This window comes from Parasteatoda tepidariorum, chromosome 10 (genome assembly GCF_043381705.1).
Source record: "Parasteatoda tepidariorum isolate YZ-2023 chromosome 10, CAS_Ptep_4.0, whole genome shotgun sequence".
NCBI classification, from domain to species: domain Eukaryota; kingdom Metazoa; phylum Arthropoda; class Arachnida; order Araneae; family Theridiidae; genus Parasteatoda; species Parasteatoda tepidariorum.
Window position 1 is genome coordinate 14,143,731 of NC_092213.1, and position 17,066 is coordinate 14,160,796.

The 17,066-nt window shown below is 27.9% G+C and overlaps 2 protein-coding genes across 9 annotated transcripts in view; one reads left to right on the forward strand and one right to left on the reverse strand.

Annotated features, from left to right (window-relative positions):
* The window catches only part of LOC107446576 (golgin subfamily A member 4), a 97,905-nt gene extending 81,675 nt beyond the window's left edge, over positions 1 to 16,230 (reverse strand). For 6 of the 7 annotated variants that reach the window (XM_071186741.1, XM_071186740.1, XM_071186742.1 and 3 more), the window contains exons 1-5: positions 16,031 to 16,230; positions 9,251 to 9,352; positions 5,098 to 5,229; positions 4,137 to 4,205; positions 2,477 to 2,635 (exon numbers count right to left, since the gene is read on the reverse strand). In XM_071186741.1, the coding sequence (XP_071042842.1) occupies positions 2,477 to 2,635; positions 4,137 to 4,205; positions 5,098 to 5,229; positions 9,251 to 9,352; positions 16,031 to 16,075 (507 nt within the window). In that variant the 5' untranslated portion in view covers positions 16,076 to 16,230. Of the gene's footprint in view, positions 1 to 2,476; positions 2,636 to 4,136; positions 4,206 to 5,097; positions 5,230 to 9,250; positions 9,353 to 11,215; positions 11,356 to 16,030 lie in introns of all 7 variants that reach the window. The other variant, XM_071186738.1, reaches the window with a different exon arrangement.
* The window catches only part of LOC107449418 (uncharacterized), a 314,197-nt gene that overhangs the window by 236,183 nt on the left and 60,948 nt on the right, over positions 1 to 17,066 (forward strand). The window lies entirely within an intron of this gene.

A 17,066-nucleotide genomic window follows, 5' to 3' on the forward strand; every position in this document is an offset into this window, starting at 1 on the left:
CAGAGAATATAGGATTTTGCAATTAAGTATTGAAATGATCAGTGTCATGTTTAGTTTTATAAAATAAAATTAGAAATTGACAATATTTTTTAAAATAAAGATATGGGGAACAGGATAATTAATAAATATATTAAATTTTGAAGTTGAGACAGAAGTATAAGGGTGTGAGAATTAACTAAAGTGTTTTTTTTTAAATTTTTTTTTTATTGACTAATTCCCAAAGAGAGTCCTTTTTAAAAAATAATTTGATTTCCAATATTAAAAGGGGGTATATATATATATATAAAAGATAAATCTCAAACAAAATCAGCAAAGGTACAATATTGAAATAATAAAAAAAATCCTCATACAAAATCAGAAAATGTAAAATATTAAAATAAAAAAATTCTTATTTAAAGAATTTATACACATTTTTTCAAGACTAGCTTGTAAATTCTGCTATAATAGGTACAATTTTATTCCTTTTCAGTTATAAGCTTAACTTAATGAAATAACTAATCTAACTACCATGATGTATCATTACAAAATAAAAAATCGAACCAAACTAACATATACCAAAATAACATATATTTTGCATAGTACAAGACAAAATAAAAAGCTGAACAGTTATTTTACAAAAGTTTTTCTTTGATATAGAGCCCTTCATTTGTAAAAAATGGTTTATTACATTATTTAAATAATATATCTTTTATCAACTGAGCTAATATATCTTTTATTTAAATGAGCATAAGCCCAGTTAAATTAGTAAAAAAATGTAACTCTGTAAAAATAAATTAGTGTATGTGAGATAAGGATAGGTATTTTGAAAAATCCAATTGATCCAACACTTAACTTCCCCTTTATCAATATTTAAAGTTTTATTGAACTGGTTTTTACATATTTTGAAAAGTAAAAGATAGAAAATTATAAGCAGGGTAGTTTTAAAAATGTCCTGAAGTTGTTAAAACTATTTAATTTTAAATAATTCATTTTTTAAAAAACTTCAACTAAATTAGCATTATCTAATTAAATTGGCATAAAGAATAACATTCCAACACTAAACTAGTGAATTCTCCATCAGTAACCCTTTTTAAAAAATCCCACTTGATAGAGCTTGACTTTACCAATGTATTATACTAGTACCAATGTATAAAATTCCTAAAATGTGTGATCGTAAACTGTAAGCAAAGTGGTTATTTCACAACAAAACTTTATCTTTAATCATACAAAAAAAAAAAAAAAACTAGTATACTATGAGCACTATATGTGTATTTTGTTTTATTACAGCAAATTCTCATCACAACAATATCCGATGCAACTCAATCCACAACAATAATATTTCATGGTCCAGGCAAATCTGCTTTTGAATTAACATCATCATCAATCACTCCAAAGCCCAGGGTGGGCTTAGGCCTTCTCAAAGAGGTTTTTTTCCCAGGCCAACTTTTTTCCAGTTTTTAAAACCAAAAGATCTTTTTCTAGGCCATCTTTCCAACTGAAAATTTGCAATGCCTATTATTCGAGAGCCAACTGGTCTGGTATTAAAACCTCTTTTTGTGGTACGGTCTTCATCCATTCTGATAATGTGGCCTGTCCATTTTATTCTTTGTTGTTTAATGAAATTAATAATGTCAGGTTCATTATATGAGTGATAAACTTCTAAATTTGCTCTAAGCCACACACTATTTTTTTGAATTCCTCCAAAAATATTTCTCAAGACATTTCTCTCAAAGGTACTCAACATAAGCTCATCCATACAAGACATGGTCCAGGTTTCACAAGCATATGTTAAAACTGATCTTAAAAGAGATTTATACAATAAAACTTTTGTTTTTCTATGAATTACATTAGATTTTATGTATTTTCGAATTCCATTAAACCAGCTATTGGTTATAGTAATTCGCTCTTGTATTTTCACTGTAATATTATTCTTGTTGTTAATTACAGAATGTAAGTAAACAAAATCGTCAACAACCTCAAATTTATATTCTTCAATTTCGAAGTGGGAGAAGCATGTTTCAGTACAGAGCAAATATTTAATTTTGCTTTCATTTATTCTCAGGCCAGTCCTGAGAGCCCCATTCTCTAAAGAAATAAAAGTGTGTCGTAATGCTATAGGTGTTCTAGCAATAATGTTTATGTCATCCGCAAAGGCTCCTACTTGTACAGATTAATTAAAAATATTTCCCTTGGTGTTAATGTTGGAACCTCATTGCTTTTTCTAATGCTAAATTGGAGAGTAGGCATGCCAATGCATCCTCTGCTGCACACCATTATTTATTACCATTTTGCTGGACAGATTATTCAGTATTTTGACTCTATTTTTAGTCTAATTTAGTGTCAGGCAAATCAACCTAAAAATATTGTTTGGATTGGGGGGGAAAATATTGTTTGGATTAGTTCACAATTGCATAGATATGCCTTCTTCAGTAAATTAAAAACAAATTAATAATTATAAAAAGTCACAGTTAAAATATATATATTGTATATTACTAACTTTGCTCAACTGTAAATGAAGCATATTCATTTCTTCTTTAAATTTCTCTACAGTTTCTGAGCTTTCTGCTTCAGATGCTCTAACTGAAGATGCCAATTGATGAGAAAGCTGTTTTATCATTGCATCTTTTTTATTACAGGCATCTTGATATTTTGAGAGCTATGAAAAGAAATACAACATATATAACACAGATCAGGTGCAAAAGCATATCAGTTTTAAAATTAAATAAAGCTTAGCAAGAGCAATTAAAATGAAATTTAAAAAGAAAATTGTTATAATTGAATCATGCCTGGAGCTGTGTTATCCACTTTTATTAATATAAAATTAATGCACATTAAAAAAAAATTGAGAATTTTTTTTGTCACATAATTTTTTATAAGCCAAAAGATCTACTGGAAGCTATATTATCATACCTGTCAACATTGGAGAAATGAAATAACAGATATTTCACTAGCATAATTTTTTTGAACTACGAGTAAAGTTTTGATGCATTATTCATAATCATGTTATTCAAAAAGAGAGATTCAAAATTGGAAATAATACACTTACATTTAGTGAAGTAAAAAATATATATATAAATCTTAATCTAAATGAGACTTTTTTAAAACCATTATTTATAATTACTTTAACTATAAGCTCTCAACATACTGCATTACTGACAATAGCACCATCTATTGAGGAATAAGAGAAGTACTTTTGCCATTAGCGGGTAATTTTAGTGCCAAAAATTTCTTCCGAATATACGGGTAAATAGATAGTAGCAAAATACAGGAGTCTTTGTTAAAAAATAGGAGACTTGGCAGGTAAGTATGATTGTAAAACTACTTTAGAAAATACATTCTACTAGAAAAATAATTTTGAACAATCTAATAATTATCTTTTATATCTAATTTTAAAATTTCAGTATTCATAAGCTAATTTTTGTGTGACAATTTCATTCATAAATTTATTTAGTGTTCTAATTTGGATTAATATGAGACTTTTAGGGAAACAAAAATATTTAATTAAAAAAAAAAATTCTTTCTCATTAAATAAAACATGAGAGCTAAAATAATATTTGCACTATGTTGAGATTTTAATAAAGTCAATTTGAAATTCATTAAAAATATGAGAGCTCTCCAAATATAATAATAAAATGAACATTAGGAAAAAATTTGTTTCTTCAGCCCAAAATTATAGTTCCTAGCATATATTTATTTATTAGTGCATTAGTGAATTATAAATTAATATTTTAAAAACACAGCAAACAGTGCCAGTTTACAGACACAACCACAAAGCGACATTTCTCATTACAGAATTATTTTCCAATTCCTCGTAAATCTTCTATGAATACACCATTACGTACCCTTTCCTCAAAGATTACTTCTCCATAACTGGACACAGAGTCATTTATGCTCAGTAACATTATTTTCAATCTCTTAACCACAAGCTTTTTTAAAGTTGATGATTTTTTCATATTTTTAATTACAAACAATAAACAACCTTTTACCATTTTTCAAAACATGCAAATTCTTTCCCTTTTTATCTAAGTGGATAATTTACTATAAATTTTTCTTTTTCTTAAATAAGTTTTTCCAGTTTTCCTTTTAAACCAATTTCTATAATTTATTTTGCGTCATATTTGGAATGATCTGTAAATTTCTCAAAACAAAATACTTACTTTTTGTTCTAAACAAGAGACTAGAGCCGTTTGTTTGGCATGCAACAATGGATCTCCATCATCACTAACCTAAAATAAGAAATTATAATAAGCAATGTCAACCAGCGCATGTTATTAGCTGCAATCTCAAACTTCTTATTCATAGCAAACTGATACAAGGCTACATTAAAAAAAAAAAGTTTTAAATTTAATTTTATAAAAAAAATCTAGAAAAATATCAACAAGATTGCTTTGAATCGAATTTTGACAAACAAAGAGAAAGAAAAATTGAAACCAATAGCAAAAAGTTGAAAACATTACTAAGATATTTAACCAGAATTTGGAAAAAAAGAAAACAACTTCTTTTGGGTTAGCAGTACGCAAGGAAAAAGTCGCCAAATAATTGAGACTTGAGTCAAAATGAAAAAGATTCTACAATTATGTATAATTTATAATACATAATTATAGAATAATGATTAATTATGCACATATATATTTCATATTTACTATACGGTATTGAATACGGGTGAACGTTTTGGTTTTGAGTTGTGGAAGTAGTCTTAGAACACTATTCCTTCCCACTGAAAAAATAAAAATAAAAAATTGAACCAGAAAATAAGACACTATTAAAAGTGAAATTTAAACATACCAGCTAATTTTTTGTTGTTGTATTTTAGACAAATTGTGTGTTGTTATTGTACCCATATTTTGTTATTTTTAGCAAAGTAAAGCATGACTATATTTTCCAAAACAATAAACTAAGCTTTAAATTTGATTACAAAAAAATGAATAAAAGTAACAGATTTGAAATTTTAATAAATTTGTGAAAGTCCAGAAGCAAAAAAGATTTTATCTATATATGGCAAAAAAAATTTCAAATGCAAGAAAATAGTCATTCACAAATTCACGAATAGTCAGTAGCCTATATATCGAATTATCGTTTCTTTTCTTTCTTTTTAAAAATACATTATTAAAGTCTTACATCTTCAGCAATAGGAAAGGCACTTTCTTCAATTGGACTAGAATCCATCACAGCTTCAAGTGAAGTTTCTGATTTTTCTTTCATAGTATTAATACTGGAGTTGGAAGAGCTATCAGTAGCTTCAGACTTATCCTAATGTAATAAAAAAAACATTCCAATAAGACTACACAATTTGGGGAGCAAATGTATGATAGTGGCAATGTATTCATTGCACACAAGTCAACTTTACTTTCTCAGACTCATTCATGAATTTGAAGCAAGCTGCCAATGAGGATTACAGAGGTTTTTCACAATTACAGATCAGTACCTTTAACTAGTGAGACATCAAAAGATATGCAGATTAATTAAAATTGAAGCCTAATTTTTTGGAAAAAAATATGCAACCCTAGATAAGTACACTGGCGCTTACAGGAAATACTTGGACTAACTTTAAAACCAAATATTCTTAATATGCCTCCTAAGATTTAGAATTTTTTGTGTAAAAGTATTGATCAAAGCACACTTCAAAAAATGTGCTTGGAAAATAGGTGGATTATACATTATGTTTTTCAGCTCACAGAACTAAAGATACTCACAAATGGTGCAAGAAACAGTAATAAAAATTGCATAAAAAAACTTTCTGTGGGTAGCTCTTATTTTAAAAACAAAAAACCTTACTATTTTTATATTACTCAAAAAACTTATTTAAAACATTTTATTGCATTTTCAGTATAAGTTAGTTTACATTTAAGATAGAAAAGGAACAGTAATGAATAAAACTGGCCATCAGTAACTTTAAATTTTTACCAGAAGTGTGTTTAGATTAATAAATTCAATTCCCAACCAGTCACTGAGCTTACCACCAGGATAATCATAGGAGGTTTAGAGATTTTTTTTTGCTCAGTTTTTTCAGAAAAACCTCTTTTTGTTGCCTCATCTAGGGGTTGTTTTTACCTTTTTTGGGGTTCAAAATATTACTAGGATAGACATAAATGTTATAATACTCAGCTGGGTAATAAATATACTAGGTACCCTGAACTGGTTGGGTAACAAATTTCTTCTTCTTCTGGGTATCCGGAACAGACAACTCGATGATACAAAGGACAACATAACGAAAAATAAACATTTAATAGCATCCCTCCATTAATAAACTTCAACTTCTTTGTCTGTTTTACTGACTGTTTTAGCCATAAAATCACAAATTGTAGCTTTTCAGTATCTTGTAAGATTATTGTAAAGGTGCAGAAGTGGAAACCCCTTGGTTTGGCGATAATTTTCATTCAATATTCCTGAAACTAGTTTCTAGTTATCAAGATAGTCTTTGCTGCCCTTTTCTTTCAACGGTGTTAGCTTTGGGTCACCACTATGTTTGTTTAACCTTATGTGATTAATTCTTGGTTCATGTTCATAAATATTGGTTTATTTTCAAATTGCCACATATAAGAGGGGCACCCGATACTAAATAATCACCTTTTTATAACAATAATAGAAGTTTAAAATTTTGAAACAGTTTGTATTTGTAACATCATTCACAAGAGCTTTTTCTCTAATTGCAAATTACATTCTATCCATCATTTTATGTGTGTGTATTTTCAAAGTTTCCTGTTAAGCTTTTTAAAATAAATTTTTAAATAATACTATTATTGCTTATAAAAGCAGAATTTTTTAAATAAAAATAAGATGTTTTATTTCATATCCTTTCTACTTAATATCTGTCACATTTCATATTTTTATTTTAAATAAAACATCATATTTTTATTTTAAATTAAACAATTATAAATTTCCTTCTTTTTCTTAAATGCATAATACAGGGTTCCCACTCTATGATGAGATTGAAATTCAAGGACTTTCCAGGACTTTTCAAGGACCTCAACAAAATTTTCAAGGACCTTAATCTAAGACCAATTTTAAAAATTATTCTCTTCTATTTTACTAGAAGCAACAATGCTTGTTGTGGCAATAATTAATTTCAAATATAATACCTAAATGCTTTGCCTATATAGAGAGAAGAGAGTATATGTATTATGGACTAAAATTTATATTTTTTTAAAAACAACCCTACTGGTTTTACATATTAATTCACAAAATCATTTTCAGCACAATCTATAACTAATGGTAATGAGGTGTTAATGGTGAAATCCTTTAATCCTGTGTATTTCCATGTGAAGGCTGCATGAAAGACAGAGCTAAATCTTAGGTATTCCATATTCCATGACTATTCCATAACCCCCTCCTCTCCTCTATTAAACATCGTTTCTGAAATTATTCATCCATAATTTACACAACCTTCTCTAAATGTTATGCAGCAACAATTCTTTCTGAAAATAAAAATTAGAAGGAACATATCCCATTTTCACCATGTTTAAAAGCATTATTCGTTATGTGTAATCCACAACTGCCAATGAATATGACCTGGTGGGAATATTTCTCTTTTAATTCACACTGAAGCTTCTAATAGAATTTCCAATTGACATAGGGTCCATCCATGGATAATTGAAGTATTTTAGAGAGCTTTTAACCATCATCCATGCATTTGTAAAAAGAGGACAAAATATTTTCTGCAGTTCCATGACCCATAAATTGGGAGGTAAGATACTTAGTGCAAACTTTATTATCAATTCCTTACCATAATGTCCATCTGCTTAGATTGTAGAGACTGATTTAACGTCTCATCAAAGAGTACAGTGTAGCAATCAACATTCTTCAGCTCATTTATAAGAATCCCTTTGAAGTATAGTGCCAATCCAAAGGAGCCCAAATAGGCTCACTTTGTGGCACTACAAAAAAATTGTCTCGCTATACAGCTATCAGCAAACATTTTGGAGAACAATTTACTAATCCCTTCACAGGAGTTACATAAATAATTACTAGTGATGCACTTCAGACTCCAGAGAATTTCAGAATCAAACACATTCCTTTTGAAGACAATGTTACCTCGGCCACTAAAGTTTCTGTTTCACATGGGGCACACGATGTTGAAGGAGTATTTACACCAGATGAATTAAATGTTGATGTCTTTGGAATTAAGAGAGAATGTGTGATTTAAGAGCAGATTCTTCCATTTTCGCGATATCGATCTCCTTCATGCAAGCGGCACTTGACTCTGAACTTCTTTTTGGGCATCGATAAAATCCATTCTTTATAAGCTTGATTATCCATCCATTGGGGATTAAAATAGCACTTCCCAGGCATAACTAGTCTAAACTACATAACACAAATACGAAGCCGTGCCTTTGCGAATACGCTTTACAATAAAGTTTTGAAATGACGCAAACGTAAGGACAAGTGCGGATGGTAAAACGGCAAATTTATTGAAAACTACAAGAAGCATACTGCTACGAAATTCGAGATTATTCCAGTTTCGATAAGAAAAGAGAAGATTTAAGCATATGCGACAGAAGATGAAGTGGAGTCTCGCCCCGAACGCATTAATTGTCTGCTGTGCTCCACGCGCTAGGCAGACACCAAGACACTAGGCCCGGTTAGAAACGGTGGCGTTAAAAACCACGTGAGAGAGCTCGGGAACAAAACAGAAAGAATAAGAAAGATCTGCGGGTGTTTTATAAAAAGGGCCGTCGGCAGCTTTGGACAAATTCAAGGACCTATCAAGTTTTTCAAGCACTTTCAAGGACCTGAATTTAGCAAAACAAAATTCAAGGACTCTCAAGGACCGTGGGAACCCTGTAATAATACTAGGCTATTGAAAAACAATCCATATAACTTGTTAAAAAAATTATTCAATATTTATTATAGAAGAAAAGATTTAAAATAAAGCCTATCAAAAAGTATTGTTAGTCTCAATGGTAATGTCAGAACTGACTGGGTTTAAAGGATTCAATTTTCAATGGGTACCTGGTCCCAGTGAAATTTTAAGGCCAAGTAAATCTCATATTAAAACCTTAAACTATACTAATATTTACATAATATTTTCATTCTATTATATAAATCACATATTATATAGTTAAATATATACTCATTTTTAGTATAACTTATTGCATTAATACTTTTATAATATTTTTTGAGGAAAGGCATAAGAATAAACTCTTAAAAACTGTAAATAACAAGTTCAGTACCATCTTTTTTAATTGATCAAAAATCATAAATTATGTTTTTAAAATAAATTTTATTTGTTTAAACAGTAAAAAAAAAAAAATTATAACAGTGTCATACTTACATCAGCATCTTTGAGACTGGAACATTGAAATGAACTATCTGTATCAGTGCTTTTAGGCAAGCGTTTATTTTTAGCACTTTGTTTCTTTTGAAATTTAGCCAACTAAAAAAGAAATAATGTGATTAAAACTTTTTGTCACACTGATATAAATAATTTTTGTTAAAAGTATGATTATTATTAAAATAGTTGCAAAATAAAATAGTAATTATGTTAAAGTTAATAATTTTTGAGAATGGTTAACAAAAGTATNTTTTAATTCCGATTTGTTCGTGTATAGCCTAATAATTAAAAAATCTTTCTTCAGAAAAATTAATACCTAAAATTATTTTTTGACCAAAAAGCTTTCTTATGTTATTATAAATGTTACCTAAAAACTCTCTAATCCCCCCTGTACACTTTTTTTTTTATAACAGGCGTTGAACACCAACCCAATTTTGTGCTTAGGACTACTAATGTTCAACTCTGTAGCCTTGTAATTTTGAACCAATCCAGAAGACGAGGAAACTCCTGGATCTATACCACCAGAGGTATGATTTGTTATGGGAACATGGAGGACTTTGTGACTCGACAGATTTAACATGCATCAGGCACCAATTATAACATAACAAAGCTCTCTGTGGGAAAAAAAGATGGGTATTTATTTATTGAAGAAAATGTCTAATTTTACTGGACTACTAGTATATTTTGGATACAAGTTTTACAATGGCTATTGATATAGAAGAAAAAAAAAAAAAGAAAATAATGGTGTAGAAAATGAAAAGCTTTTTAATGACATAAAAAAAAATAAAGGGAATCTTTTCAGGAAATTCAGATGTAATGGAATGGTACAGAAAATGGAACTTACTTTAGCGTTGTACGAAAAAACAGAGAAACAAAACAAATAGGCTTATATATCTTTTAAAAGAAGTTTTTCAAAATATGAAGGTAAAAAAATGGTAACATAAGTGTTTCATTATTAAGCTTTAATCCGAAAGAACAAGGATTCAATTTTAGTTTGCACTGTGTTCCTTTTTTTAAAGCTAAAGTGTTACATAGCAGAAAAAAATATCTACTTGGTAAAAGCAAAACTATACTAAAATTTTGTTTCATATAGGCAATTTCTAAATGGGGAGGGAGTTAAAAAAATGTAAAACCAGCAAATTTCGACACTCGTTTACCCTTCATCACTTCATTGAGCATTTCAAAGTCATAACAAAGACATTTTAAAAGTAAGAGTTATTTGTTTACTCAGTAACAAATAAATCTAAAAAGGCACAATAACAGCCTTGTACACTTTCTAAGATACCCCAAGAAAAAAAGTCAGCATTGGTACTAAAAACTTTTCGCAATATTTATCTAGGTGCATTAGATGTTTGCAAATGCCTAAAGTGGTTTTCAAAATTCAAATTTGATAAATTCAATCTTTTCAATTTGCATCTATCAAGAAAACTAAACATTGGAAAATGAATGAATCAGGTTAGGAAATACTACATCACCAACCACTCTCAACCAAAATTGAACCACTGGATTTCAATTTAATGCATAATAATCAATATAGGGTAGAGTTTTATAAAAATTTATACTTTGAACAAAAAAAAAATCAGATGATTGAACAGAATTTATCAAAATTAGGTGGCAAAGAATGGGTTGAAACCAGTTACAGGAGTTAATAAATTGCTTACTGAAATTTTTTTAAGATTTTGTGTTTGCGGAAAGTTTTTTTATTTTATCAAAGTCTTTTGTACACAGCCAGGGGCTTGAGCAGCTCAGAGAGAACGGTGCTCAATACATATTGTGAGGTAAGGTGCATAGCGAGCAAAATGCTACAACAAAAATGATTGGGAATGGATTATAGTTAACAGAGGTAACCAAGGCTGAAGTTCAACTAGTTTGTGAACGAGCTATTTTATCTAGAGCACAATTGAGAAACTGAAGTTTGATTATGCACTTATGAACAATAAAAAAATTATATATCTGAAAACTTACTAAAATTAAAGATGCTAAACATAAAGTATGATACATTGTTTCTTGATGAATCCTACACTTAAATTATACAACTTCAATTTATTATCAATGAGCACATATAAACTAGGTTATATATTTGTCATAAATGCCTTGATATATTACTGTAAAAGAAAATATATAAAGAGGATTAAATAAACAATAATAATTACACAACAAGATAATGAGGAGAAAAAAAACACAAATAAGTTTAAGTGAAATCTTTAACACTGGAGTCTACAAAAATCAGGATTTTCCAATTTCAGTCAGGCTAAAAATCATATAAAATATTTTATCATTAAAACTAAATAGTAAATAATAAATTAAATTTAAATACACAGATATTAAGTAATGTAGAAAACAGAAAAAAAAGTCAATTTTAGCTTATTCAAAAGAAATCCAGTCTTTTTTAATGAAACTGGCTAACCATCATTTAAAAATTTTTTTAAGCAAGATCAACAAAAATGCAAGGAGCCAGGGTCAATTATAGTAAACAGGACGTCTAAAAATATCTAGATTTTCAGGTTTAAAAAGGTGCCAAACGGACTGTGTAGTGATCTGAGAGCTGACCTCACATCAGAAAGATCCTAAATTCGAATACCGGACAAGGATCTTTCATTCTCAGTATTATCTGTCTTTACTGTGGGAGGAAAGTTGGCCCACCTAACATAGTGCTATATTTTAAGAACAACTTTTTCTTCTTTTCTTTTTAGCAACGTTTTTTTTTTTTTTTTATAAAACAGCTTTTTAAAAGAGCATTTCTAAGGAACGTTATTCTTTTATTATCAGTTGCCATATTTTTTTCAAAATATGCGCAAATGTGAAAAAATTAAAGTAGGATTTTTACAGATATTTTTGTTTAAAAATAAAGACAGATTTTTGTTTATAGTTCCCACCAAGCTTTTGTTAAAAAACTTTTGTTTTTATGACACAGAAATTAAAAGGGTTTCTGTTAGACTTAATTCTTTTTTCTACTTGTTCTTAAAAATACAGAAATTGTAAAACTGGAATGTTCAGCTTTAAAATTTTGTTTCAAGAATTTAAAGCGATTTTTTTGTTTCGCTTTTAAATATAATATTTTGTTTCCATTGGTGTTTTTATCATAGTGTGGCACTTTTAAAAGCGTTTCTGATAGACTATATATCTCTTAACGTTTTATGGATACTTTTTTCTGAAAAATATTATTTTCAGCATTAAAGTTTTGTTTTAAGAATTAAGAGAATTTTTTTCCTGTTTCTCATCCAATATCGAATATTTAGCAAAATTACAATTCGTTACCTCCTAAAAAAATTATTAATATATGCTAAAAAATGTATTTAGCACTGTGACTATTTAAACCAGAAGTTTTTCTTTAAGTGTTAGAAAAACTACAAATTTTATTTAAATATTAACATTAGCTGAACTAACAAGGTATTGGTAAAAAATATCGAGGTATTGTTTCAGTATGTATTTAAAAAAAAAAGAAAGAAAGAAAAGGCATAGGTTTTATTTTGCAAAATTACCAAACTTCATCTAATTTTTCAGACANTCAAAAACTGTCACATGTCAAAAACCTGCCAACCCTGCTTTTATTATCAGTTGCCATATTTTTTTCAAAATATGCGCAAATGTGAAAAAATTAAAGTAGGATTTCTACAGATATTTTTGTTTAAAAATAAAGACAGATTTTTGTTTATAGTTCCCACCAAGCTTTTGTTAAAAAACTTTTGCTTTTATGACACAGAAATTAAAAGGGTTTCTGTTAGACTTAATTCTTTTCAGTATGTATTTAAAAAAAAAAGAAAGAAAGAAAAGGCATAGGTTTTATTTTGCAAAATTACCAAACTTCATCTAATTTTTCAGATACGTATGTATTACTCATTAGTGATGTAACGAATAGTGATGGGGCCGAATATTCGGCCAAATTTTAGGCCGAATACTTAATTTTTAAAAATTTCTCTTTTGATTGTAATTAAAGTAATTTTCAAATTTTAAATTAAAAATGAAATAAATATTAACAAAATTGCCTTTTTAATCTTTGTATATTCAAAAATTTTTTAACAACTTTATTTATTTTTTGTAATAATTTCAATATCTTGATGCCAATAACAGGGCAATATGGCTTTTATAAATCTAAATAATTAATAATAGCATATTTTAGTTATAGTTATACTTGTAATTTATATGCCATTTTATTTAATATAAGAAGTCATTACTTACTACTGTTAAATGCATTCTTAACTATTTTTTTTGTCAGAAAAATTATTAAAACTCAGAAAATTAAGAACTTTTTAAAAGTTTCACTTTTGAAATTTTAATTTTGTGATTAAATAATTTTCAAATTTTAAATTAAAAGTGAAATAAATATTAACAAATTTGCTTTTTAAAACTTTGTATATTTAAAAAAAAATTTAACTTGATGTATTTTTTGTAATATTTTAAATATCTTGATGCCAACAATAAGGCTTTCACAAATCTAAATAATTAATAATAGCATATATTTCATTATTCGGCCGAATAACTTCAGTATTCGGCTAGGCCGAATATTCGGCAAAAGGGCTGATCATTACATCCCTATTACTCATAAATTTAAAACAAATTTCACGATTTATGCTGAAATAAACTTATAAAGAACATTTGTAATTTTATTAATGGAATATAGCAAAAGCAAACAAGTAAAATATCAATTCAATAATCCCAACACCTTTTTAAAACTTAAAACAAACCAATAATCTTACCTTTTCAGCCATCTATAAAAAAATTCAAGCATATAAGTGAACAAAATATTTAAATCGAGAAAATTATAACATAAATGGTAGTTATTAGAGTAGGTATAAGAGAAGAATATAGAGAAGAATATTTTTACCACAATATATCCTTTAATCTTCCAGTACATGATTGAAGAGATTTAGAGGCTAATAACTTAGAAAATTGTAAATGAACCTATATTAACACTGAAAACTGCCTTAAATAATTAACAAAACAAAGATTTTTTTTATCAGTCATTGGAACTAATGTTTTACAAACTATTGTGAAATTTTTTTTTAATTTTTAGTGTAATGCATCACTTTTTAAAAGCAGTAGGAAAATGTTTGTGCATCACGATTTTCTGATCGGCGACATAACAATTAAGTCCCGGCGACTTCTGGATTTAGGCTTACAAAAAGCTTAAAAATAATTATAATGGAAAAGGACGAACTCAGAGGGTATAACTCGTATTTACACTCAGGGAATCGTCTACAAGTTGTTTCTTTTGAATATTGACAAGTTATAAATCCATTTGGCCCCCTGATGATTGTAGTTAATGTGACAAATCACAATATAGAAATATCTCTGAAAGTAGGATGAAGCAAGAAGTATATGTTTTTATTTATCTTTAAATTTTAGTAAAGAAACAAGGTTCAAATGCAACTAATTCTTTAAATCTGATCATTACCAATCGTATGCAAGTGTATCAGCTGAACTTTCAATGATTAGTTACATTTTAGAAGAAATTAAAGAGTATTAGATATTCCAAATATTAAAACTCCAAAAATTTGATAACTTTTTGGCATTTCTTGAATTCTTTTTTAGAACTATTAAAGAAAAGACAAAAGGAAAAAAAAAACTATTTAAGGCAACAAAAAAAAAAGTAAAATAAGCAATAATTTTCAATCCTATTTTAATATATTTATACTTATATAAATTTCAGGTTAAAAAACAACATTATGGTGAATCAGGGGTCTTAGGTATTTCTGAAAGGTACTTATTTTGTGAAAATTTAGACACAATTTGTGAAAAATTATATAAAATAGTCATCACAAAAATATGGTAAAAACATAGATTTATCATTTCTTATGGGATGCAAAAATAAAATTTTAAGAAAAAGTATTTTGTGAAACTACAGTTTTTCCTAAAGTGGAATTTGTGAAGGTACTGCTAAACGGTAGTAAATATGGCCTGGACAGACCCCTGTGAATAATCTCAGAGAATTAAGTTTAGATTAACATATTTGTAAAAATAGTAATAAATGCAAAAACAACAGAAATAGAAACTAGAATAGATTATAAAAAAAAAGAGATCAACTCAAGAAAAATTGATTATTTCATGTAGAAAAATCAGCATTGTAAAACTACATCATCGCCTTGATTAGTGTAAAAGGAATATTTGCAAGAATCCTAGAATATTAATAAAATATGTATTTATTTAATAAGTAATTTTAGAATAACTGGGTATCTAATATTAGAATTAATGTCATTCTGGGAAAAATTAAAATAGTTCTTGTGGAAGACATAAGCATACTGTTTAGTGGAAAGTAGATGAAAGTCCTGTGACATAAGTTCTAGAGCATTTGTTTGCACTACTTCTTTTAATAAATGAAAGTGTAAACAATTAACATTAAAATAGGAATTTAATAAGTTTTAAATAATATTCATACTATTGCCACCAATGCTTAATTTATTTTACCATTTCATATGAATTATTAATCTGAATGGTGAAATAAAAAAACGATGCATAAATAAAATATGCTCATTCTATCTTAGCCCCTTAAAAACCAGCTGTTCAAGAAAAAGACGGTAAAAATTATCGACTATTTTGCAAGGATAAAAAACAAAGTAACTCTACCTTATATGTTAATAAACAGTTATTAGTATATTCTTTAAAATAAAATTATTTTATTCTAGGACGCAATGTATAGTAAAATATCAAACCGCAATACGTTTATAAAGTAATAGAAATTAAGTTCACGGTACATCGGAGTCATACAACTCTTAATTTATAAAGTAGAAATTAAAATATAAAAATTAAAACTTTTATTAAATTAATTGTTAATAAACATACTTTCAATTTTCCAGTTTCAATTTTCTTTTGCCTTTCGTCACTCATAGCTACCTCTATATTTTTCAAGCATCACGTATGTAAAAACAAGTACACATGGCATAACCGATTTTTAAAACTTTATTTACACGAAATCAAAACATAACACAGTTCAGTACCTGACATACAAAACTCATTGCCAATAAAAACTTAAAATAGGATGTGAGTTTTAAACTTGTTGCCATCACAAGAATGAAATTATTGTAAAAAAAAAGATACATTCAGTTTGTGCTGCAACTACGGGAAATCAAGAAATTGGATTTGATTTCACTTGATAACTTATTATTTATTATGTTTGCGATGTAAATGCAGAATGTCAATATAGAATAGACAAAATATTAGCAGCAGCAATGGAATATTTTTAAAAAATTAATCATATTTTAATGCTTGGCGACTTGTAGGTGTACTCGACGGGTCGTTATCTCCTTTTAACATCTGCCGGGATGAAAATCTGGCATTATTTTTCATCAAGGTAAACTAGTAAAGTCATCAAGAAGAAAAATATTTTTTTAAAAATTTATTTAAGTTAATTTTATTTACATCGAAGATTTTTTTAAACCTTAATTATTTATTTTTTCAATCGTTTCTTGTGTATTTTACTCTTATAGTGAACATAAGTAAACTTTCTACAGAGTGTCCGGTCCGCAATCATCGCCAATTAGAAATCAATTAAAATTCTTCTCAAAAACGAAGTAACAGAAGCTATATGCATTAATGGTCGCAATGTTTAAGGTAGGAAGAAGAAAAACGTTAATTCGGTTTTAGGAAAATTATCGATAAAACTATAAAAACAGTTTGATTGCCTAATAAAAACTGGATATATCTCTAGGAAACCTCTTTCTTTTTCTCCCTCTGTTTCCCACGGCTGGCAATCGAATAAGTTTCGATTTTTTCTGTCTCACCTTCCTTAGTAGTGATTCATTGGATTTCATTAGTGTATGTTTTTTGTATTGCTTTTCCTCGCTTAAATATTAATTTGAAACCTTTTTCAATTAAATTT